The following is a 25,413-nucleotide window of genomic DNA, read 5'->3' as shown; positions in this document are numbered from 1 at the left end:
AATCATTGTAAATTATAAATTCATTGTAACTACTAACTAAATTAGTTTAAATTAATCACTTTTTATGTGTTTCTTAAATCATATACCAAGGATTTTAGGTATAAGTGATCAAATAAATGCCAATTAAACCACAAAATGATTTGAACATAAGTAATGTGTTCAATTATAAATAAATTTGGGGATCAATTTAGTAATAATTTATAAATCATTGAGGAGCATAATGAATGTATTATAATTTAGGAGTCCCAATTTGTAAATTAAAAATTACAATATCACTTCATTTGGAAAAAGTCGGATTTCATCTTCAGCTGATGAAAATTGAAAATGAGAAAACAACCATTGCAAATTTGCAATATTGCATAGTGCCGTGACTGCCGTCACCTAGGGCTTTCACAGCACTAACACTCCCAAGTCCCAAGTCCCAAGTCCCAAGTCCCAATTCCCAAATCGAAGCTGCTCTCTGCCTCTCCGGCCTCTGCCAGTCCGCCGCGCTCTACGTCTCCTGTCGGCTGTGTCCTGCCGTGCTGGTTCATCGCTGCCGAGTGTCGAAGACGAAGCACCAAGATCTCACTAGTTCATCGCTGGTTCATCACTGCTTATCTCTGGCTCACTTAGGTAAGTGCTCCTCTGTTTTTGGCTCTGTGTCTCTGGCATTAAAATGGGCCAAGATCGACTAGGAAATTTGTTATCCTGAATTGATAAGGGGACGAAATCTGAGCTTCCAATTGCAAACTCTAACTGTTGTAGTAGTTTAGATTAGGTGTTATATAACATAAGCTTTGTAGTTTATACACAAGAAGCTCTCTCCAGTTGTGCAGCCTTTAAAAGTTAAGGCCTTGGGGAAAAATTCCACCTTTTACCCGTTAGAAAAATTAAAAAGGAAAAAACTTGCTAAAATGAAAATTTTACCTCCTTGTCCGTGGAGATTCTCAATCTCTGGTGCACATCTAGTGAAAGTACGGCTCCAGAAGTTGTACCTAGGATTCTGGATATGAATTTTCTGCAATGTGTAAAAGAGAAACATCTAATGGCTTGCGGGGGTTGGTAGTTGCTGAACTATAAAGATTGGTTTATATATTCTCTTAATTTGCTTCAGGTTTTTTTTTAAATAATAGATGAATTCGGTTAGACCGAATTCATTACCGTTTTCGAATTTGAAATCGGGTACCGCATGAATTCGGTAATGCCCAATTCGAAATTGAAAACGGTTTAGATTTCTATAGGTGCAATAACCGAAAAAACCGAATTCAGCGCACCGATTTACCGCATTTGCACCGAATGCTCACCCCTCACAGAAATTGGTCGGTTACATCTACGGTGGAAAGTTCACTTTTCTGTCCACGGCAGGCGGAAGCAATGCAAGTCAGGGCTTCGGCCCACAAAGACTGAAAAAACTCAAGAGAAGCGAATGAGGCAGCAGAGGGCCGGGGAGTTTTTAAAGGGTTGTTGCCCCCCTCTGTTCTTTTTTGGCCAATGATTTCCTTCCAAAAAGAGAAGGGGGGAAAATATGAACAACCCTTTGCAGAACGAAAAGAAAAACATTTCCCAATTTCTTCTGGAAGCATTTGATAATCTTGATATTCGTTGAGATTGAGGATGTTCTTGGAAGCTTGAATTATTGCCTTTTTGGTTTCTGCTTCTGTTTCTGTTACTCGATGCAATCTTCTTTGATCGTTCTCGGCAAATGGCTTAATTATCAGCAGTTTACGAAAGCCTTCTGGTGTTTCGGTTTAGGGTTTAAGGTCGTGTTGGATATGGTTTTTGGCCGTGATGATAAAAATCTTTTCTTGAGTTTGTTGGTGGTGGGGCATGTGGAGTTTAAATCCAACCCGTATCTTGGCTGGGCAACCCGGATGGCATCTGAGCTGAAACGGGGGCATGTGTTCTTTCTCATTGACTTTTGCAACTGGGATTTTGCAGCCATGGCGGTGTTGTTGCTCCATTTTGCCTCATCCCACTACATATCTGAGCCTAGTTAAACTATCTATGGAAGTGATGCCTTGGTGTCTTTTTAAAATTCTCCGATGAAAGGGTTGTCTGTCCAAATTATATCATTGCTAGATGCCTAGGTATAACATTTCTTTTTGTACTTTTGACTACTTTTGAATGTACCTCAACTAATCATGAATCAAGAAAAACAAAAAACTAGCGTGTATTGGAGAAGGGAGTGTTAGTTTCTATTGGTTTTGCTATTGAGCTTGTTTATTGGAGAATTTCATGCATGGAAAAGTTCTTAAGATCATAATTAGTTTTTGTTGTGGTTGAATCTTATTGTTGGAGAACATCCTATAGAAGATTAAGTGACTATTAGTTGCTTCCCCATGTCACCTTTCTGAACGGAGCTTAGACAAGTCCACTTGAGTTATGCCATGCCATGTGACAGAGTTAATGTAGTTTGTTGGGTTATTGATAAAAATCATTTGTTAGAACTTTTGGACTTATTTGCCTACCATTGAATGGTGAATCACTTTTTAGTAATGAGAGACTGCTGACCCATTTGCCTACCATCGCAAAATGTGAAAAGCAATACCATTATCGCCAGTTTCTTGAGGCATTCTTGGCTGGTTTTGTTATCTTATATGAATTTATGCAGGAGGGAATGCATTCTTCCTCAGAAGCGAAATAAACTCCAAGAATAAAAATGAGGTCTATTCATGATAAATATTACATAGATCTTCGAGTTTGTGGAATTTGTTGATTGCTTTGTAAGAATTTAATGGAAAAACCACTACTGTTCTTTGTAAGATTAGTGAAGGAAAATTTGGTCATAAATTTTGAGAGTTTACTTTTACATGGAAATGAACACCTTGAGAATAAATATTGGACCAGGAAGAAAAAGGTGGAAAGAGTACATGTGGCGCTGAAAGAAATCCAACTTTGATAAGACATTCAAAACTTAAGAGAAATGAATGAGGTTGCCAGAGTGCTGGGAGAGTTTTTAAATGCTTGTTGCTTCCCTCTGTTTCTGCCAATGATTTTCAATTTTTTCTTTAAAAAAATTAACAGCCCTTTGGATGACTGAGACAGCAGTCTGTTTTGTAATGCTGATGCTTATGCCATATTCTTCTTTGCGAAGAATTTTGAAACGGCATGGTGGTATATGTATTTGATAATCCCTTGTATTAATTGACAAGCTTTCTTTTGCTTGATCAGGTTTTAGGTTTCTGAAAATGCTTGAGGATTTAATGATAAAAATCTATTCTGGTGCTTGTAATGGGGCCTGGAGTTCAATCTGACCCATATCTTGGCCGGCAAACCGGATTGCAACTGAGCTGAGATGGGTTGGTTCTATTTGTCTAAATTCACATATGCAACTGGAATTTTGTAGCCATGGTGGTACTGGCTCTACATTTTGCCTCTTCTTATTACAAGATCTGAGCCTGGTTAAACCGTGCATACGATGGTTTATTACCTTGTCTAAACTCTTTAGTATATAGTTTGTCTATTGGATTTGTAGTTATACTGGATATGCTTGATTTACTTTCAAGGTCGCATTTTCTTTCAGTAATCTTGACCTAAAGTGGGAAAGAGACCCTGCTTTTGAATGAATAATTCTGAACTTGCTCATGAACATCCAGACATTGATTCTGGTGGTCATACATACTTGTTTAGCAGATCTTCTGCTGAAAGCCTTCAAAAGACCCTTCCAGTTGATTACCTACCTCGAGGAGTTAGTCTTTTTCTGGTGTGCCAGTATCAACCAACATGGTTTTACCAGCTTAGCAAAAGGGTGCCCGTAAGTAAAAAGAAGAAAGAGCTTCTCTTGAGGCCTTAAGAGTTTTCTACATTTTTCTCAATCTTTCTCTTTCTGTTATCGTCCTTAGACCAGTGAAAGTTGAGTTCTGTTGATGAGCATGTACCACACATGTAATTGTGTGGTTGAATTCTTTCTTTGCTATACTCTTGGCTGGAAGCATCATCTATTTCTACTTGAGGTCATTGAAAATTTGGAATGTTGATTGTTCTGTCTTGTTAAATGTTTGATGAATTATGGTTCTTTGCTGATAATCATGGCAATGGTCGCCTAACAAGGAAAATAAAGAAGAAAAATTAATCTTGGTAGTGTCAATTTTCCCAAGGGTTGAGCTATGTATCTTAAGCAACCAACTTTGTGTTAAGCAATGCATATTTCATCTCATTTAGTACTTCAAATTGTAGATGAGGGCCTAAAGGTCCTCATAACTCTATTATTAATCACAAACTATTTTTTATGCATGTAGGAATTCCGAGTAATAGTTGGCTTTTATTGAAAACATGCCTTAGCTAGGATCGATAAATCTTAAGATATTTTGTGCCTATCAATGGAAAACAATCCTTCTGAAAAAAGAGAAAATGAAAAAGAAATTGCACATTTTGGAACTTATTACACTCATGAGCCGGGATGATTTCTAAAGTAAAACCTCCTTTGTGATTTTATTGTTATGGAAGTCTTGTAAACTCCCCTCTAAATGGGGTTTAATTAGAAAGAGATTTAGCCTTATATTTGTTTAAGTTGAAGTTTAGATACATTATTGGAGGAGTTTTGCTTTTTCCATGCTAGTTAAGAATCAGATGGACCTTTACGTGAATGAGAATTTTAACCAAGTCCACTGTTGTGATGATTGATTTTATTTAAATTTAGGCTTTAAATCACATTATTGTGGGAACGTCTGGGTTTTCCATTCTAGTTAATAATCAGATGGATCTTTACATTGGGAGAATTTAAACCACCAGTTCACTGTTTTGGCAATTTAGGGGACAAAAGCTTGCTAAAAGTTTGTTTTGAGCTCCATTGATTTTCAAATTCCACATTTATGCAGGGTTAACGGAATTGAATTTGCTTTCAGTCATGCATTATCTGACAATTAATTTCATTTTGGTAGAGAAGTAATATGGACTGTGTTTTGCTAAATGTTTGGTACGTGGAAAATGTGTGTAGCTGTGAATTATACCTTGGTCCTTCAGTTGAGTTTATTGGATTAAAAGTTGCAGTTAGTGACAGTTAGCTGTCAGACATCATTGGATCTGCACGAGCAATCGTTTTGCACTTGTAGGATTTTAAAATAGTTTTATAGTTGGAGGATGTTGAGCGAAATTATGTGTTTTACATGTCCTGCCTGCTGCTCTAATGTTGGTTTGAATGGATACACTTGATTTGAATATCATGGGTGAGTTTTATTACTCTTTCAAGCTGCTTTTGGGATGCGTTTGAAACAGATTCCTTACAGGATCTTATAGCATCTACCAGGTATAAGAAGCGAGGGCAATACAATTCAGCTTCGGTTAAATCCAGGATTTGCAGCATTTACATTTTCATGATGGATCATCAATGTATACGTCATTCATAGCATGTTCACTGTGGTACAAAAGGATATGATTGTAGTAGCCAGAGGGTAATGAGTAGATTTCTGATTACTTTTGTGGCGTATTTTCTTGCTGAAGCAGCCCTTCCAATGTGAGAGCCTCTTTTGTTGCTGCCGTATGTATGTTCGTTCAGGTTTTGTTTTTAAGATGCAGAAGAGTGTATCGACTACTGCTCATAGGGGGAATAGAGACGTGACAATGTTGTGCATTGCTGAGGCAAGATGAAGGAAGTCATTTTTTGTAAGCTGAGGACTGACTGACTCCATCCCTCTGAAGGATGTACCATTTATCTCATTTCAAACCAGGCTTCAACACGAAGTGCATTTTGTAAATCCCAAGTTTATTTGTTCGTTTTCCATATATCATGGTTCATGGAGATTAACCAATCAGGAGTTTGTATACTGGAAAAAAGGCTAGGTTTGTGGGGCAATCAGTGTCTGGTTTTCACTCTTCAGTCTACTTAACATTTGGTTGCTATTGCATTGAATATGGCTCTGAAGTTACCATTGCAATGGACAGTGGTAAAATGTGAAGTTACTATTGCATCAGACTTCCTGTGTTACGTTTTATTAGTAGTTAATTTACCCTTTTTCCTACAAAAAAAAGAAAAGAATATGGTTATAAAGAATCGAGATCTCCTGGGTCTTTGGAGGAGCACCATCCATCTTAACAAGTAATGCAAGTCAATTTGGAGAAAATTTAAGGGAAAATTGTCCAAAACGTCCCGCACATTTTGTAAAATAACTTTTTTCGTCCCTCACTTTTAAAAGTGTAATTTTATATCCCTTACATATTCACATCGGACAAATTTAGTCCCTAACTAGGTTTCCGATCATTTTCTGACCGGAATCCATCATGTGCAAGGCATGTGATCATTTTTTAAGGGTAAATTTGTCAAATTATATTTTACATAATCTGATTTATAGTCCTCCACATTTTATAAAATAAATGTTTTCGTCCCTCACATTTTATAAAATAATTTTTTTTATCCCTCACATTTTACAAAATGAATTTCTTCATCCCTCACATTTCAAAAAATGAATTTTTCATTTCTCACTAATTATGTGTGTGAATACATTTTTTTAAACACATGTATATGTTTATTTGATTTTGCTTAATAATAATAGCATAAACACATGTATGTAATTGGGCCCCAACTTGTGGGCTATCTTCTCTTTTTGTATAATTATGACTAATATTTACCAATAGAACCTTAATTTGCATATTCTTATTGTATTTTGACCAAAAATAGCTTTATTGGCCAACTTAACAATGAATGCAAGATTATTTACTAGCTAATACTAGATGAAATCAAATGATCACGTATAATATATGGTATTCGTATTGTTAAGTGAAATCAAATAGACACATACATATATTTATGCTATTCGTATTATTAAGCAAAATCAAATAGACATATACATGTGTTTAAACAAAATGTATTCACACACATTTTTTTAGGGTTTCCCTTACATACATAATTAGTGAGGGATGGAAATATTCATTTTTTGAAATGTGAGGGATGGAGAAATTCATTTTGTGAAATATGAGGGATGAAAAAATCATTTTATAAAATGTAAGGGACGAAAAAATTTATTTTATAAAATGTGGAGGACTATAAATCAGATTATGTAAAATATAATTTGACAAATTTACCCTTAAAAAATGATCACATGCCTTGTACATGATGGATTCCGGTCAAAAAATGATCGGAAACCTAATTAGGGACTAAATTTGTCCGATGTGAATATGTAAGGGATATAAAATCACACTTTTAAAAGTGAGGGACGAAAAAAGTCATTTTACAAAATGTGAGGGACGTTTTGGACGATTTTCCCCAATGTACATTTTGTTTCTTTTGAGGCCTGCGTAGTTCAAGAAAAGCTGATGGTGTGTTATATATATATATATATATATATATTCGGGTCTGGAGGCTAATCCTTTCAGGTTGGGTTGGGCAGAGCTTTGTCCAAAAAATATCCAACAAAGATACTCAACAATGGTAACACGTGGGGTCGAATTTGAGATCTTGTTGTAACTACAGACGATCTGTCTCAACCAACCGAGCTATCCGCTGGGGCTGGTGGTGTGTTATACAGTCCAATAGTTTCATAACACCAAATATTAGCTACTACAAATATTTACGTTAATCTAAATGGAACAAAATGCTAGAATGGTGGCTTGGGTCTTTGTTAACTCCATATTTGGATTGGAGTATAATCTCAAATTCAAAGTCTGAATAAGGTGTACTAAAAGTAAATAATGCAGTCTTTTTTGGTTAAGGGATAATATCAGAAACCTCCCCTGAGGTTTCTTAAAATATCACTAAGCTCTCCCCACATTTTGGAAATCTCTTTTACCACCCTTTGAATTGACATTTTCTTAACAATGTCAGTCCCTTTAAGTAAAAGTAACAATAGAAAATGCATTTTGGAGGAGGGAGAGTATTTTAGTTCCCTTCATACCCTTAGGTTGATTGATACAGTGACATAAGAAAGTTGCGGTAGGTGGAAAATGTGAATTTGAGAGTATTTTTCTGGCATGAGCACTGTTGCATGACCATTGGACATACAATGGCTATGTTGAGTGCTTCTAGTTTCTCCTTTAAAAGGTGAAACTACTGCTTGAAATAGCTGCGTAGATGGAGAGGTAACTGGGCAAAGAAATGGCTAATTCATCCTTTAATTAGGACACTCACACAATTAAACTAATTAAACTCATCCTTTAGGGTTTATGAAATGGATGCATTTAATTAAGTCACTAATTAAATTACCTGTGAGTATTACTTTCACATAATTAATTTATGTTAAATACAAAACCTACCAGTTTCTCTTTCGTAAAAATTTGAGTGTAATACTTTTTGAATTTTACTTACAACCATTTGTATATTTAATATAAATTAAATGATTCAGAGTAAAATACTTATAAATAGCTATTACTTTATTCTTGTAATGGAGGAAACCCATAAAGAGCTGATATGTTATGGGCAATTTCTTTTTTTTTTTTTTACCTTCACGTATTTAATTTATGTTAAATACAAAACCTACTAGTTTTCCTTTCGTAAAAATAGTAGTATATCACTTTTTAAATTTTACTTACAAACATTTATGTATTTAACATAAATTATATGATTTCAAGTAAAATTCCTATAAATAGTTAGTACTTTATTCATATAATAGAAGAAACTCGTAAAGAGCTAGTAAAAAGTGGGTAATTTCTTTTTTTACTTTCACATATTTAATTTATGTTAAATACAAAACCTTATAGTTTCCCTTTCGTAATAATATTAGTATAACACTTTTTGAATTTCACTTATAAACATTTATGTATTTAATATAAATTAAATGATTCAAAGTAAAATACTCATAAATAGCTAGTACTTTATTCATATAATGGAAAAAACTCGTAAAGAACTGGTATGTGATGGAAAATTTTTTTTTACTTTCAAATACTTCATTTATATTTAAGGGAGGTTACTGCTATTTCTGTAAAAATATTTGTGTAATGGCTTTTGAATTTTATTTGTAAATATTTATGTATTTAACATAAATTAAATGATTCAGAATAAAATGCTCATAAAACCTGGTACTTGGTTCATGTAATAGAGAAAAGCCATAAAGAGTTGGTACTTTATGGGATATTTATTTTTTAAAAAATATTTAATTTATATTAATTAGATAACCTACTAGTTTTTTTTTGTAAGAAATTACTGTAACACTTTTTGAATTTTACTTAAAAACGTTTATATATTTATTATAAATTGAATGTTTGAGAGTAAAATGTCCACAAAAAGCTTTAAGAGTAAAATATTTAATTGTTTTAATTTCTTTACTTTAAATTTTTTTCCCTTTTATAAGGTAACAGCAGAAACAAGGGTATTATTGGCAACTGATGAAGTCAACTAGTGACTTCTGACCCCACAATCACTTGAGGGGTGGTAAGAGAGATTTTTAAAATGTGGGGGGAGCTTAGTGATATTTCAAGAAACCTCAGGGGAGGTTTCTGATATTATCCCTTTGGTTAAACAAGCAAGCCCGTTCGAGGAAACCGCGCAACCCTTTTCACTCTGCTTGTATATGGTCCGCCCGCAATTCACAACTCAGTAAGAATAATACTACTGGAGGAATCAACTCAGAAGAATGAGGGCGCTGGGAGAGAGCTGGGGAGTTTGTAAGGGTGGTTGCCCCTCTCTCTGCATTTCCCCGATGATTTCTATCAGACCCGCTAAAGTAAAAATCAACAGCCCTTCGGAGAGAAGACGAAAGAATGCATTGTTATTATTATTATTATTATTATCATCATTTCACTCTTTCTCTGCATCAAGATCATCACCGTCATCTTCGTCGTCATCATCATCTTCTTCTTGTTTGATATAAGGCTGTGATGATATTTCTCTTTCTTTCTGAGTTATAAATCGGGCATGGAGTTTACGGGTCCCGTAACTTGGCTGGGCAAACTCCTGATGGCATTATTTGAGATGGGTTCTCCATGCTAAAATGCACCTGGGTTTGCAGCCATGGCGGTGCTCCTCCCTCTTTGCCTGACCTTTTGACAGATCTGAGCCTTTCTTTTTGTCTGGTTTTGCTCGTCTAGTTTTAGCTTGAGAAAGCGAAGCAGCCGAGAGATGGGTTTTTGCCCCTCCTCTCTGCTAAGCTTATGATTTCTTCATTACCCGGTTCGAGGTTCCACCGGGTTGATATCCGGGTCGGCTTTTTTATTGACTATGTTCTGAACTGCGAGCCCTGAAGAAGAAGAAGGGATATTAGACAGAAAGGATGAGGTTGTAGAGAGAGTTTGAGGGAGTTTCTAAGGGTGGTTACCCCTCTTTCTACAATGCCGATGATTCTCAGCAATTTTTCGCCAAAAAAAAAAAAATCAACAGCCCTTGACTGAAAAGAAAAGGCAATAAAAATAGAAAAGCTATTGCGCGGTTTATACACCTAGTCATCGTCCTCGTTATGGTTATCCTCCTCATCCTCATCGGCCGTCATCAGCATCAGCAGTGGTCACTACTCATAAGGCTGTGATGGTACTAGAAAATTTTGTTGTGTTGGAATCTGTGAATGGAGGCAACCGGACCCGTATGTTGGCTGGGCAAAACCCAGATGGCATTATTTCAAAATGGGTTCTTTTCCTCCTCGTCACATGCAACTGGGCTTTGCAGCCATGGCTGTCTCCTTCCTCCTTTTCCTAATTTATTTATTTTTTTCTATATTATCTGGGCCTTACTCTAGAAGTACTCTAACTCCATCGTTAGTGTGTGTTGTTTGAGATAGACATTTTTGCAATTTTTATCTGGAAGGAAGCATATTGCTCTGGCATTATGGAAATCTTCAAAATGGTGGTTTATCTATTACTGGTCGATAGCTCAGAGAATGAGGCAAACAGAGGGATGGGATTTATTTTAGAAGGGTGGTTGCCCCTCTCTGTTTGAGCCAATGATTTCTTCATTAATTACCCAAAAATAAATACCAACAGCCCTTAATTTCTGGTACTTAGTTTTCAGCTTCTACTATTACTACTTCTAGCTGAACCAAAGACTGCGGATGTATTTTTCCATTGTTTGCTTTGCTAAGATGTTAAAGGCCGTGATGATATTTCTAGATAAGCTAGGCACTAAGGGATTGGTGATATAAAGTGACCTGTATCTTGGTTGGGCAACCCGGACGGTATCATTTTGGGGGGTGTTTTGATGAATCACAAACTTTTCTTTGATGCAACCGGTGTTTTGCAGCCATGGCAGTGTCACAAACTCAATGCCTGATCAATTACAGATCTGAGCCTGATGTTTTTCTTGTTGTAAACGCATGCAAAAAGGATCCCTTATTCGTTCCACCTTAAATGCCTTTTCAACAACAGCATTCACTAAACAACTTAAGCCTACTAGCGTGTTGCCAGTACCTACTCCACTCCAACCCAAGGGTCACTTCCCCTCTCCTCTCCATCACACTGCCCACTCCCTCCCCGCAATGACCTTCTCCTTGCTCAATGAAGCTTCAGTTGCACTTGACGTTCCCGTTCCCGTTCCCCTTCTCTCCCACCCACTTACTGCTCTTTTTAGGGTATTTGAGGAGACAAGTTTGGCCTGAAGATGAGCATGGAGATTAGTTTCTTATTTTTTTGGGGATTTTTGTTTTATAAATTAGGTGTTTCTGGATGGAGAACTGTTTGGAAAATTTTATATTGTAACAGTCTAGCACATTTTATGATGTGATGTATGTGAGAAAAAAGGTGATTGAAAAGATGAAAAGCTGATTGGAAATTGTGTTGATGATGCAATTAGTAATGTTTTCCAAATACTGTTGTATCCAAACAAACTGATTGTTTTTCGGATGTTCTTGGAGGATTATTGTTACCTTTCCATAAATTTTAGAAAAGCAGAAAGTTTTTTGTTTTTTTTTTGGCCTCTGTTGCAATGGGTAGACTTGGATATTTAGCTTCTTTTTTTACTCACTCAGTGGACTCAATATAAATAGTCTGAGTTCGAGCAAGTTGCCATCAATTCTGGATTCTGCAAATTTTAGGGGCTTCCATGTTGACTCCTATTTGCCCGAGTCTTTGAACCATGAATATAAGTGGGCATCAGGAGGCATTTCTCTCTCGACAGAAAGAATGAAGAATGAGGGTGCAGGGAGAGATTCTGGTGGAGTTTCCAAGGGTGGTTGCCCCTCTCTCTCTCTGCTATTTTCCCAATGATTTCTCAGTCTTTGAACAAAAATAAAAATGAAAAATAGCCCTTCTTAGAAACAGAAGAAAATGGAGTTATTCTATATGCTATAGCATCATTAATGGGTTTGTTTGGATTGTAAGTTATTTGAGATATTTTTACTGTAGCACTTTTTGTGATGTGATGTATGTGAGATAAAAAGGTAATTGGAAAAATAAAAAGGTGTATTGGAAATTGTAATGATGATGTAAACAAATATATTTGGGAAAATAATCAGCTGTTATCAGCAGCAGCAGCAGTACCTCATAGTAACAGCACAAAACCCTTAATCACTCTGCCCTCTTTTCCTGTGTGCTATTATATGCATTTCTAGGCTGTGATGGTGCTTCACTATTTGTTTTTGAGTTGTGAATATCAGGAAGGGAGCTAATTGGACTTGTATCTTTTTGTGGGGTTTGGGGGTGGGGGCAACCGTGATGGCATTTTTTGAGATGGATTTTCCAGAGTCCATGACATGCAATTGGGTGTGCAGCCATGTTGGTTCCCATTCCTCTTAGTCTGATTTTTACTGTACATATCTGGGCCTTTCTCTAGTTAGTGTGTGTGTGAGAGAGAGAGAGAGAGAGAGAGAGAGAGAGAGATTTGTTGTGATTTAGTTGGCAGTAGCAACAAGTGGCTCTGCCATGGTGGGAATCTTTAGCTAGTAAATTTAGCTCAGAGAATGACGCAAATAGAGAGATGGGATTCCCTCATTGTTTTATGCCTATGATTTCTTCGTTAATTAACCAAATTTAAAAACCGTCCTTGATTTCCAGTAATCAGTGCTGCTGCTGCTGCTGCTACTACTACTAATTGAAACTTAGACTGTAGTTATAATTCTATGTTATTTGGTTTGCTCTTTGACCAAAGGCCTTGGAGAAGTATAGGAAAGAAAAGACTAAAGTGTTGACGGCTAGGATGATATTTGTAGTGAGCTAGGAAAAAAAGGCATTGATTTTATAAATTGACCCATATCTTGGTAGGCAACCTGGATGGCACAGTTATTACTTGGGTGTTTCTGTGTATTAGTTTCTTTCACTATAGCGCAACTAGTGATTTGCAGCCATGGCGGTGTCACAAACTTAATACTTGGTCAAATTCAGATCTGAGCCTTGTGTTCTTGTTGTTTGCAGTATTCTTGTGTTGAAGTCACAGGCATAGAGTGGCCATGCATTTATGCAGCTTGTGCATTTCTGCTTATCCTTGTTCAAATAAGATCTCTTTGCGACTTATGATTCTGGGTTTTCTTCAGGCGTTTTTCTCATTTCTGATGTGCTAAATACTGCTATTTGCGCTTGTTTAGCCTTTTACCAGTTCTGTAAAAGTGGATAGCTCATTGTTTTGGTGAATTGGGTCTTTTAGTCCCTGGGTTGATAGTCTCCTTGTTTTGGTGCCAATGAGGCCTTGGTCTAGTGGCTAAGGTTGAGGCCTTCGGAATTAGAAGTCCTGGGTTCAAATCCCCCTGCCCCTCATGCTTCTTAAGTCCCATCCCTTCCCTGCTGGAAAAAAATTAAAAAATAAAAGAAGTGGTGATTTTGGTTCAATATAGATTTTTCTACCTCTGTCGTTTTCAATGTAATTATTTACAAGTCTGCATTCATTGTAGATGATTTGTTGTGTTTTGGTTGCTCTCTAGTGCTACTTGCATTGGATATGAACATACATTTTTTAAGCTGTAATTATTCAATTTTTGGAATTTTGAAGTGTATTTTCCAAGGCTTCTGTCACTCCACCCAAGCTGTTGTAGCACAATCTGCATTCTTTCATAATCAAAAGTTGAAGACTCAGGCGCAAGAGAAATAGGGATTTTCAATGGTGGTCAATTTCTCCCTAATCAGATTTTTCAGAGGCTGTGGTGTTGCTCACTTCCTTCTAATCTAAGGAATGAATGAGGGTTATGATCGGGTTTGAACCTCCATGATAAAACAACCAGAGGACTGAAAACTAGGAGCTCCAAGACTGATTGAGGCATCAGAGAGATGTGGGATTTCTTCAAGGAGTGTTGCCCCTCTCCGTTTTTAGCCAATGATGTCTTCTTCTTCTTCTTCTTCAAAAGCCAACAACCCTTCTGTTTAATTTAGTGTCCATCCTTCTCAGGGTTTAATTTCACAGATCACCCTTTTGTACTACTACTGCTAGCATTCACTGGAACCAAACATGGCGTCCGACAACTTTGCAAAGTTTCTTGGGCCTAGTTTGGGAGTTTGAGAGAGAGAGATAGAGAGAGAGAGATTTTGTATGGTCCCATAAAAAATGGCTGTGATGATTTTACATCTCTGAATGGGAGCTGAGTTGTTTTTTTCTCCCTCAGGGCAATTGAGGTGAACCGACCCGTATCTTGGCAGGGCAACCCTGATGGCCTGCATGCAACAGGGTTTTGCAGCCATGGCGGTGTTTCTCTACTTCTTTGCCCAAAGCCTAAAGTTTTTAAAAGATCTGAGCCCATTTTTCTCAAGGTTCACATCGTTAGCATGCCTTTCTGAAATTGTCCCTTTACTCATGTAGCCTCTAAGGGATGAGGCATTATACTTCTTTCAACTGAAAGATCGAAAGAATGATGGGGCAGAGAGAGTGTACTGTTGGGGCGAGTTTCTAAGGGTGGCTGCCCCTCTCTGCATTTCCCCCAATGATTTCTCAGTCCTCAAACAAGGAAGAAAGATAAACCACCCTTGGAAAACGAAAAAGAAAGGAATTCACAAATATCGTATTATTTGTTCTGGTTCTGGTACTGTAGCTGTGATGCAATTCACACGTGCTTTGTGATGCAATCCGGATGGTATGTTTTTATGGGTTATCCCTTCTCACATGCAACTCGATTTGCAGCCATTGCGGAACCTTTCCCCCTTTACCCATTTCTTTTATAAAACTGAGCCTCGTTTTTTGTGTGTGTTCGAATCTTGTAGAAATCCTCCTTGAATAGTGGTACCTGTCACTGGTAATTTTTAGCTCTAAGAATGAGGCATCAGGGAGATGGGATTTCTTAGAAGGGTCGTTGCCCCTCTCTGTTTCGCCTGTGATTTCTTCATTACCCAATGCAAAACCAACGGCCCTTCATTACTAGTATCTAGTAGTAGTAGTAATAATAATAATAATCAGACTTCAGAATGCAGCTGATATTGAGCTTGTTCTTGTATGCTTTAGATTTTGTAAAAGCTGATTATGGAAAGTGGCACTAGAGAATAATCATAATCAGCTGAGGCTACTCATTGGTGGATTTGGATTTCAGATTTTTTGGCCATTAACAAATGTAAAATGCAGATGCAAAAAAAATTATAAAAAATGATTATCCAAAATTAGAATCTATGATCAGGTGAAATAATAGACTGAGAACAAGCCTGTTGTTTCTGCTGCTGCTGGTGTTGTTGTTTTTGCTCTTTGATGAATCCAAAACAGAAAGAGGGTAGAAGAAAGTAAAGGCTGTGATGATGTTTCTTATGAGCAATGGAATCAGGCATTGATTGATGAGAAGTTGACCCGCATCTTGGTAGGGCAACTCGGATGGCATACTGTTTCTATGGGAGTGGTTGATGACTGATTATGTTCCCTTTCATGTAACCGGTGATTTGCAGCCATGGCGGTGTCACATACTCAATGCCTGATGTACAAATCTGAGCCTCATATTCATCTTGTAGGATTCCTTTTTCACATTACTGGTCTTATTGGAAATAGAGTTTTTTTTTTCCCTGTTTAGTCTTCTAGCATTTATAGGTTGCTCATTTTATTTTGAAGGATTTTCTGATCTTTTCTTTTATTGTATATGCTTTTAGGTTTTTCTCATTTCTCTGCCGGCTTTTCTCATAACTGCATGGCCCAATATGAATCACCACCATGGCTCCATTGGCTTTTTGTTTCTATACACCAACACCGAGATTTTACTGGAAAGGGTGCTATTCTGCAAGTTTGTCAAGTGATTGATGCTGTCCTTGATATTAGATTCAAGGAAGGAGGGGTGCCAATTTGATGGCGCCGGAGGTGGTTTGATAATCAGATCCAACTTGTATTTGAGTTGGCTCAGCATACAAGGGAGAATTTGTTAGGTGTATCTATGGGCTACTCCAGGTCTTGTTTGTAGGCAGCAGGTGCCCAACAACTACTCCCGTATTACGGTGCCTGTTGGTAGAGCTGCTCTTGGCCGTATCATAAGCGTCATTGGAGAAGCTATTGATGATCGGAGGTGAAATTAAAACTGAAATTATTTGCCAACCTGTATTTAGGCCTCAGCTTTCGCTGGTCAGTCTAGTGAACCAGAAATTCTTGTTACTCGAACTAAGGTTTTACAATTCTGCAGTTCTGCGCAATTCAACTTGTCCTTGCATGTGTATGATGCTATTCATGGCTCTTGTGATTTTGTGTTCTGTTAGAGTTTTCTAGTTTCTGCTGTGCTAAATACTTCAACTGTAGTTGATATTTTCATTTTGGGTTTTCTTATTTCTGTCGTCTTATTGCAGGTATCTGTGTTAAGTGTCTGTAGAATTGTTCTTTCTAAAACTGGTGTATTTCTTATTGAAATTTCTAGTGCAAATATGTAGGGCTACTGTTGCTGCACCGCACTCTTCTGATCATATTCTTGTTATTTATGGCTAGGTAAAATTATCTAGAATCGGATCAGTTTTAGTCTCTCCATGTACATCTTCAAGGAGATCAGTTTCTCTCTTCCCAACTTCCTGGAGTTACCCAAGTTTCCGATTTCTGACATCGCAAGGAATCATATATCCCATTTCCATTTGTCCACTTTCTTTGGATAGGCAAAGCTTATACTACATGGATCTTGGGACGATACTGAAGCGACCTTGGATGCCCCTCTCTTTGGCAGCAACAACTTCTCTTCAACATCATGCAAAAATGCTACCACAGCTTCCCAGTTCCCAGAACCATGAAAATGAAAATGAATTCTGTCGAGAAAGAAAATAGAAAGGAAGCATTGGCCCAGTTGCAAAAACTAACCAACCCGGCCAAAAATTTATTACAAACTTCGCCCGGAACTTGTTTCCTTTGTGATTCTGGTTTCTCAAGTCCAAGCCCAGCCAAGCACTAATTAGAAGCATAGGCGAAATTTTTTTTTTTTTTTTATCAAAATGCACATAAAAGGCATATACTCATAAAAATTTAAATCATTGTATTATACTTTTAACTAATCAATGTGCAAGGCAAATGTTCTTTTTTGCCTTTTAATCCCTGAAAAGCAAAGTGTTATTCCAATCCAGTAACTGAGATGGGCTGCACCAATAGATAAATACGACTTGCCCAAAGCTCATGAAACCGGGCAACAGCGACTAGCTGAAGCTCCGACCCAAATCCGACGAGTTAATTGGGAAAGTATTAAACGTGTTTCCAGAGCCCATTAACATCATTGTCACCCAAACAAATATTACGCAGGAATGACTGGAAAAAGTGAAAACTGGGAGCTCCGAGACTGGAATGAGGCGAGCAGGGAGACGGGATTTCTTCAAGGGTGGTTGCCCCTCTCTGCTTCTTAGCCTGTGATTTCTTTCTCTATCACGTTACAGCAAAACCAACATCCCTTCATCGTTTGAGAGAAGGGTTAATTACACTTAGCGCCCCTTTTTTTTTCGACTGAGTCGAACCAAACGGGCCCTTGTATTCATATTCCCTGGAAAACTTCCCAGGAGCTTTAGTTTGCGAGTTTAGGAAAGAAAAGAAAAGAAAGCATCAAAAAGGCTGTGATGATTACTTTTCATTCTCAGAATCGGAGCAAGTTTTTCTTTTGCAGGGTAATTTGAGGTGAACCGACCCGTATCTTGGCAGGGCAACCCTGATGGCCTGAAAATGGGGGATTCTTTCCCGTCTCCCTTTTGCATGCAACTGGGTTTTTGCAGCCATGGCGGTGTTTCTCTCCCTCTTTTGCTCTGATGAAAGATCTGAGCCATTTTCTTTGAGGCGAAATGAGGTAATCAGAGAGATTGGGATTTTCTTGAATTAAGGGTGGTTGCCCCTCTCTGTTTTGTAGTCTATGATATCTTAGTTGCATAAGTAAACAGCCCTTTGTGTTTTTTTGTTCAAGCGAGCGCTTTCGTGTAAAAGTTCTGAGCCAGTGTGCTTTTGATGATGATGATGATGATGAACTCATAGTTGTTGTTGTTGTTGTTAGTGGTAGTGGTGGTGGTGGTGGTAGTAAGTGGTAACACTACAACGAAATGAGCAAAGAAAATGAGAGATGGAAAAAGAGGCTATGATGATGCTATCGTAGTAATGTTTCTTGCGAGGAAATGAACTAGCATTGATGGTATAACCTGACCCGTGTCCTGGCGGGGCAACTGGATGCAACTTTTGGTTTTGCAGCCATGGCGGTGTCACAGTTCACAACGTCATCAATGCTTGATGAAATGCAAGTTCTGAGCCTTGTCTATGCTATTATATGCATTTCTACTTCTTGAGTTGGTTATTTTATACTTGTGAATGGAATGTGCAAGTATGGTGTTGTATTCCAATCTATATGGAAATAACCATTCACTACACAAAGTGGGTTCGAATACACGACCTTAAGTAATTAACTTTACTTCGTTAATCTTTCATGATCAGAGGGTTCTATGGGAATTCCTCTTTCATCTCAAAGAATGAAAGAAATGAGGGCGCAGAGAGAGTTTTGGGGAGTTTCTAAGGGTGGTTGCCCCTATCTCTGCTATTTCCTGATGATTAATTTGAAGAAAAATATAACAGCCCTTATCAAGCAAAAGCCAAAAAAAAAAAAATAAATAAATAAAAAGGAAAGGCATGACAAATGCCCTAGTACACTTTGGATGGTTGTCTGATCATCACCATTCGTCCGTCATCTTTTCTTTTCCTCTGTTAATATTGGCTGTGATGGTACATCTTCTCTTGAGCTGCAGATCAGGCATGATGCTAATGGGACCGTATCTTGGCAAGGGCAACCCTGATGATATGGGATTTTCCCCATATGCAACAGCGTTTGCAGCCATGGCTGTTCCCCTTCCTCTTTGCCTGATTTTGCTGCTCTACATCTGAGCCTTTGTTTTGATACATGCGTGTATGTGTGAGTTTTGTCCAAGAAAGGTGTTTGTTGCAACTTCTTTTCTGTTCAAAGTTGCCCTGGCAGGACAAATATTGCTCTGGAATTATGGTAACCCTTGAATTGTTAATTTAGGGTAACCCTTGGGTAACCCTTGAATTGTTAATTTTGCTCTGGAATTATGGTAACCCTTGATGCACCAAAGAGATGGGACTTCTTAAGGGTGGTTGCCTCTCTCTGTTTTTAGCCTATGATCTCTTTCTTCATCACAAAGAAGCCAACAGCCATTGAGAGTTTAAAGCAAGGGTTAATTGCACTTACCGCCCTTTTGTTACTGATGTGAACCAAAAGGCCCTCTTTATTCATACATCATGGAAAACTTCCAAGCCTCTAGTTTTCCAGTTTGAAAAAGAAATGAAAACATCAAAAAAGCTGTGATGATTATTTACTCTCCAAATGGAGCAAGTTTTTCTTTTGCAGGCATTTTGAGGTGATCCAGAACATATCTTGGCTGGGAAACCAGAATGATTCCAACAGAAGAGTCTGGTAAGTATCTCAGATTTGCAGCTGCGGGAGCATCTCTTGGTCTCATTGCCTGATCACAGACCAACGCTAGTCTGTCCTCGTAGTGACCAAAATTCATTTATCTTTCCTGATATGTATCTCTCTTTATCTAGACGAACTTTATTCTTGTACAGATTTGGGTGGAGCTGACGGGGTTACTCAGCTACTAGTTGTTTATCAACCTAAGTTGGGTGAACCTCAGTTAGATCCTCATTACCCATTCCTGTTGTTGCCTTAAACAGCAGTAGTGAAAATCAGGTTACTACTATTGCTGGCAAAATGTAAAGGGATGGTCCACTAGGAAGTATCTGATCCCCAAAAATGAGGTTGTAATTATGCACTGCTAATAGCTAGTATTGATTCAGAAGATCAAATATTGGTCTTGGCTGGGAAACTCTTTTCTAGAAGTATTTTGATGTTTGGTGGTTCATAGGATATTGAATTATCAGCCATGTTGGTATTGTATTGGGTATCTCATATGCTTTGTGTCTCAACTTTGTTCTGAATATAATCCATCTTTAAATAAAAAAGAGCAAAGAAAGAGCAAAATTTTGTTCTGGTACTGCTTTTTCTTTAGTTCTATCGTTGTGTGAGCTTTGGTGCTCATCACTTTAGTCTATCTTTCCAAACGTACCCTACTTTTTTTTAACCTTTTGAGATGGATTCCTTCTGGATATGAATTGCAACAACATTGCCAGTTATGAAAACCGTACCTTTTTAAGAAAGGGGATGGGAAAGATACCTTGGAAAGAAAAGTAAGGGAAAAATCTGAAGCAGCACAAAGAAAAGGCCATTGGATAATAGGACAGGACTGAAATCCACACTAGTATTGTGCCTTTGGGAAAACAGAGTATCAATCCCAAAAAAGATGCAATGTCTTTGGCTATTTCTAGCATCAGCTGCCAACGCTGCATGAGCTTCCTTGGCAGGTGCTGCATGAGCTTCTTTGTCTGTGTGGTCTAGAGGGGGCTTCTGCTGCTACTTTTGCTAGGAGTTTGAGGGATGCATTTGTTGGATCTTATGCCCTGATCGTCCTCGCGTTGTTTTAGGCGTGGTATGCATCTACTAATATTCTTGGACTATGACTTTGAATAGTCCGTAGTTAGAAAAATAGCTCCAAGCAAAGGTTGTACCTATATTTGCTTCTTTTTTATGGTACAGGTTTGTGAATTTGCTTGTAATTGGATTTACAGCCCCCTTAACATTATGGTATTAATTTGTTTTGGTAGTGGCGCATAGATTGCCGTAGATTATGATATCTGTGATCTCATGGACTAAATCATAGCTTCAGTTGCAGAGCTTCACATTAGACGTAGATTGCAGAGTTGTTTACTTAGAGATGCTTGCTGTTTATGCTCAAAATCACAGATTACAGGCTGAATAGTGTTAATTGATTATGGCAGTAATATGATGCTGAAAACAAGTATTCTTAAATAACAAATGCAAAATGTAAAAAAAAAAAAATCACATCCAATGTTTAAAAACTTGGCAGTTTAAATATAGGGTATTGACCCAAGTTGAAGTACCAACTCCATAGTTTTTTCGTATTTTTGCTATAACCAAATATTATCTGTTTATCTGTGTAGGCCAAAATATCGCAATAATCTAAAAAAGAAAAAGAAAATTTATGCATCTTACGATACACAGGATCAATTAATCAATAATATTTCCTAAAGCATGGAGTGCTGGACGCTTTTTAATGAGTGCAAATAACATCTGTCAAAAATAATCATTCCAATTTTAGGCATGTAAATGGGAAAATTCTATGGTCCTGTTTTATCACCGTCCCCTCAACTTAAATATCACACTAAAGATAAATACTTTAAATTTTAAATATTTAATAATATTTAATTTAATTGTCAATAACACTTCATTTATCATTTAACAGTGAATTTTATTTGTAACTATAATATCCAAAAAAAAAGAGTAAAATCTCCCTACTTTATACGTGCTATTCTTTTTTTTTTTTTTTTTTTACTCAGGGGGTATCCGGGCTTTGGGTATGCCGGACCCGACTAATTCCCCTGAGGTCCGAAAGGAGAGGTTCCATCCCCTCGAACCGGTAACCACTGGGACTCGATTCCTGATGGGGGAGAATGGACAACGGGATCTTAGGAGGCTTCCCGTGATCAATCGAACTGTCCAGGAGGGACTTATACGTGTTATTCGATATTGGACCGATCATTCATCATTATTCATTAACTATTGCTGATGAACAATACTTTATTTTCCTCAGAAAAAAAAAAACCATACTTTGTTTCCAAATTAGTAAACCCCGTCCCGTCACTCCCGTGCGACCCATGCATCACCTTCTAAATTACGCTCTTGGTCCATCAAAGTCAAACCAACTCGGGTAACAAACCGTGCCAGGTAATTAGGGGTTAATTTGACCCAAAAAGGAAAAACCCTTTAAAACCCAAGTACTCACCCAAAGAAAGAGTTAATTTGACGCCAAGGTGCTGCTCCGGGAGGCTAAGAACGAGGCAATGGAGAAAGATGGGAATTCCGTAAGGGTGGTTGCCCCTCTCCGTTCTGCCCATGACTTCTTTTTTTTCATTTTCTTGAAAGAAAATGATAATAACCAACAACCCTTTAATCTTTAGTCTTTCTTTTGCTGTTTTCTGGGATAATTTCATAAACCTCCCCTGAGCTGTTTCTGTGGAGTACTACTACTGATTCTGATGATTCTAGTTCTACTCCATACCTTTATCAAGCGCCCCCTAATCCTTTGGAAGATCCTGAGTAGAAGAATAAGGCTGTGACGATCTTCGTCTTGTTAAATTCTCGGAGCAAGTCAGGCTTTGAGGCATGCTGACCCGTATCTTGGCGGGGCAACCCGGATGGCGTTGTGGTAAGGGTGCCAGAGGTTGGCTTTTCTTCCTTACACGCAGCAACCGGAGTTTGCAGCCATGGCGGTGTCACATTTTCTTTGCCTGATTCAATTACACAAATCTGAGCCTTCCACTCTGTTTTTTCACTCATTTTATCTGTTCATTCGTTGAGTGTGTTCAATTGGGAGCTAAAGTTTTGCTTCAGATGATTTAATTGTCAGTCAATTTTTTGATTTTTGGGTTGAGATAACTGTCGTTAAGATTCCTTTTGGCATGTCGTCAAATACGACATGAACAAAATTCAACCTTGATTTGGGATTTCCTGATTTTTATACGTGGTCAAAGCTTCAGTCCCTCCGGTTGGATGTGTTTTGGTAAACCACTTCTTTTGGTGATTAGTGAAGTTAGACCTTCTACATTTGTGGGCTTCTAGCTTAAACCTATCCTTTTGCAAAATCAGGCTTTTCTGTGTTGAGATTGTGGTTTTGCATGTTAGCAAATTTTATCTCCATTAATGTTGCTCTAAATTTGCTGTTGTCGTGGTCCTTCCCAATTTTTTTTTGTATTTCAGTTTTTTTGTGAATGGTTCATTGTTGGAAATTAGCTCTTTGCAAAGTTTGTACTTGGAGAGTTTTCATTTCTTCAGCACAGGTTTGTGTATTTACTTGCAGTTGGGTTTTAAAAAAAAAAAAAATCTTTTACTTAGTACTGTATCTTTTTCATTGAATTTTGTATCTTTATGATGTCATGAGCTGAATCATGGCTTCAGTACCAGAAATTTCGCATAAGTTGCACAATTGTTGCTTAGAGATGCGTGCTGTTTATGTTCAAGCTCAGACAAATAGGAGGGTTAAATAATATGAGTGGAATATGAAACTTTGGTGCCTAAAACAATCAATCTTGAAGTACCAATGCAACATGTAAACATATACATCATATTTAAAAACTTGGCAGTTTCAGGATAGGGTAATGACCCATACTGAAGTACTAATGGTATTTTTCTCTTTAGAATTTTCACCTCATGAAGTTCTAAGCCATACAATAGGTTTTGTGTCATCACACAGTTCCATATTTTTTTTGTCTCTTGCTTAATCTCATCACTATTACACAAACCTCAAATATCAGAATGGTTTTGTTTGTCACTGGCCAAACAGTTTTTTGACTTACATTTCGCAGGAAAGAGAATTGATGTGTCTTACACACACAGTCAATTATTCAATATTAGGTGAATACCATCTAGAATCACTGGTATTATTACATGTTCTAATTTGGAGCTTGGTAGTGTTGGAGGTTAGAGTTTCAGAACACGACTCAGTCTTCACCTTTCCGAGATGGAAATGACCTTAAAGTACCATCAGAAATTTAGTCATTGTGGACTACAGCCAGATGTTGCAGCCCTCTTTTTTTTTTTTTTAATAATTCTGCAGCTTGTCTGTTTTATGTTCTGACGGTGGCAAGGAAGATTTTTTAGCTAACCAGGCTTTCATTTGCAAGCAGTACATGTGGTTAGCAAACTCAACTAGTTCAGGACAGAAGGTTTTCAAGAGGAAGAAAACTCGCTGCCATTTTGGTTCTGTCACATATCTTTCTTTCCTGCATATTGCAACCACAATTGATTTTGCACAAGCACTAGTACTCATGACTGGCAGCTGATTAATAAAAGTCTGCAAACATCCGCAACCACCGTTTACATTTGATGTCATTTAAGATTGCATTCTTGTGCTTAATAAAAGAAATTTGACATCTTTATTAGGTCCAGGTATCTTACACTTGCCGAATCTGAGTTTACTTGAGTGATTCCTTCTCTGTCGAGGTACTTCCCTTTGGACATCTCTGGCTCTATAACACCAAGAGTTGCAGTAGTTATGGAGATTTCTGGAGCCAGTTCAGCTCTCATTGTCTCGTAGATGCTGAGCAATGCTGCTTTGCTTGCCTAAAAAATCATTAGTGCAGTTTAAAAGTATTTACTGGTAGCGAAAGTGTTATCAGGCATTGAGTGCATTTGTGTTTCTAACAGCATAGATGCTAACTCCTGGTGGATTCAAATGTGAACCAGCTGATGCACTCACAAAAATCGACCCCTTCATTCTTTTCAGGTAAGGCATTGCAAAGTAAATCGGACAGACTGATTCCCAAAAGTTCACATCCTGTACCATTTGAATTAATGTCAAACTTGGTTGTGCGTGTATGTGGGCATATATACCAGAATCTTGAAAATTACGATAACCGGCTCAAATTCTGTAATATCAATAGCAGTTTCAATCAGGCACATAGAAGCAATTCCTGCATTGTTGACGAGATGGTCCACTACAAAGAGACTGATTGGATTTCTACTCGTATTTGTATCATAAAAGGTAGACGTTGAAAGACTCAAAACCAGATGGAAAATGCAATAATATACAGCAAGGAAGGCCGAAGAGAAAGGTGCCGAAGACATGGAAAATGCATGTATCAAACTGAAATTGTTGGAGATTGGAATGTACAGTACCTCCCCAATTCCTGATGATTCACCTGTGACAGTAGTTCCCTTGGATGCTTTCAACTGAAAAATAATCATAAAAATCGTCAGGATTTTTTAGATGTAGGAAAAAAGGTAGGAGAGTCCAAAGGAACATTAGGACGAGGAATCAGACGAATCATCAAAATAGAAAAACCATAGCTGAGGAAGGAGCAATGAGACTGTGGCTGGCTTGTGTGCCTCTTAGGTATTGGATTCAAAGCTGAACTGATCTCCCACTTGTTACTCTTATACCTTTGTCTTTATACCTTTGTATTGCTTACAAAAGTTGACAAACAAATTGCTCCATTGGTTTTAGGAGGAAAACAGAAATGGATAACAGAAAAATGGAAGGCATCATGGCAGAGAAACCTAGCAGGTAAGTTATTATGTATTAGAGTTCAAGTGATTGTAATCAGTTCAACGATTAATGATGGTCCTTTCGCACTGATGAATATCAGTTATGAGGGGATGATTCTGTATC

General features: G+C 37.7%; 1 protein-coding gene and 2 long non-coding RNA genes across 3 annotated transcripts; 2 read left to right on the top strand and 1 right to left on the bottom strand.

The window, feature by feature from the left end:
* The first annotated feature begins 331 nt into the window (after nucleotides 1–331).
* LOC113775396 lies at nucleotides 332–5,891 on the top strand. The gene is made up of 2 exons (XR_003468875.1): nucleotides 332–615; nucleotides 3,154–5,891. It is a non-coding gene; the product is annotated as an uncharacterized LOC113775396 (long non-coding RNA).
* Nucleotides 5,892–12,244: 6,353 nt separating this feature from the next.
* Nucleotides 12,245–16,409, top strand: LOC113773232. The gene is made up of 2 exons (XR_003468780.1): nucleotides 12,245–15,677; nucleotides 15,817–16,409. It is a non-coding gene; the product is annotated as an uncharacterized LOC113773232 (long non-coding RNA).
* Nucleotides 16,410–24,072: 7,663 nt separating this feature from the next.
* Nucleotides 24,073–24,654, bottom strand: LOC113775536 (11-beta-hydroxysteroid dehydrogenase-like 6). The gene is made up of 2 exons (XM_027320465.1): nucleotides 24,448–24,654; nucleotides 24,073–24,365 (listed from the first exon to the last, which is right to left on the bottom strand). Exons 1-2 carry the CDS (start codon nucleotides 24,586–24,588, stop codon nucleotides 24,156–24,158), a joined length of 351 nt encoding a protein of 116 aa, XP_027176266.1. The 5' UTR covers nucleotides 24,589–24,654; the 3' UTR covers nucleotides 24,073–24,155.
* Nucleotides 24,655–25,413: the final 759 nt, after the last annotated feature.

The sequence above is a fragment of the Coffea eugenioides genome, chromosome 6 (assembly GCF_003713205.1).
Source record: "Coffea eugenioides isolate CCC68of chromosome 6, Ceug_1.0, whole genome shotgun sequence".
Taxonomy (NCBI): Eukaryota; Viridiplantae; Streptophyta; class Magnoliopsida; order Gentianales; family Rubiaceae; genus Coffea; species Coffea eugenioides.
This window is presented reverse-complemented; position numbering and strand designations above follow the sequence as displayed.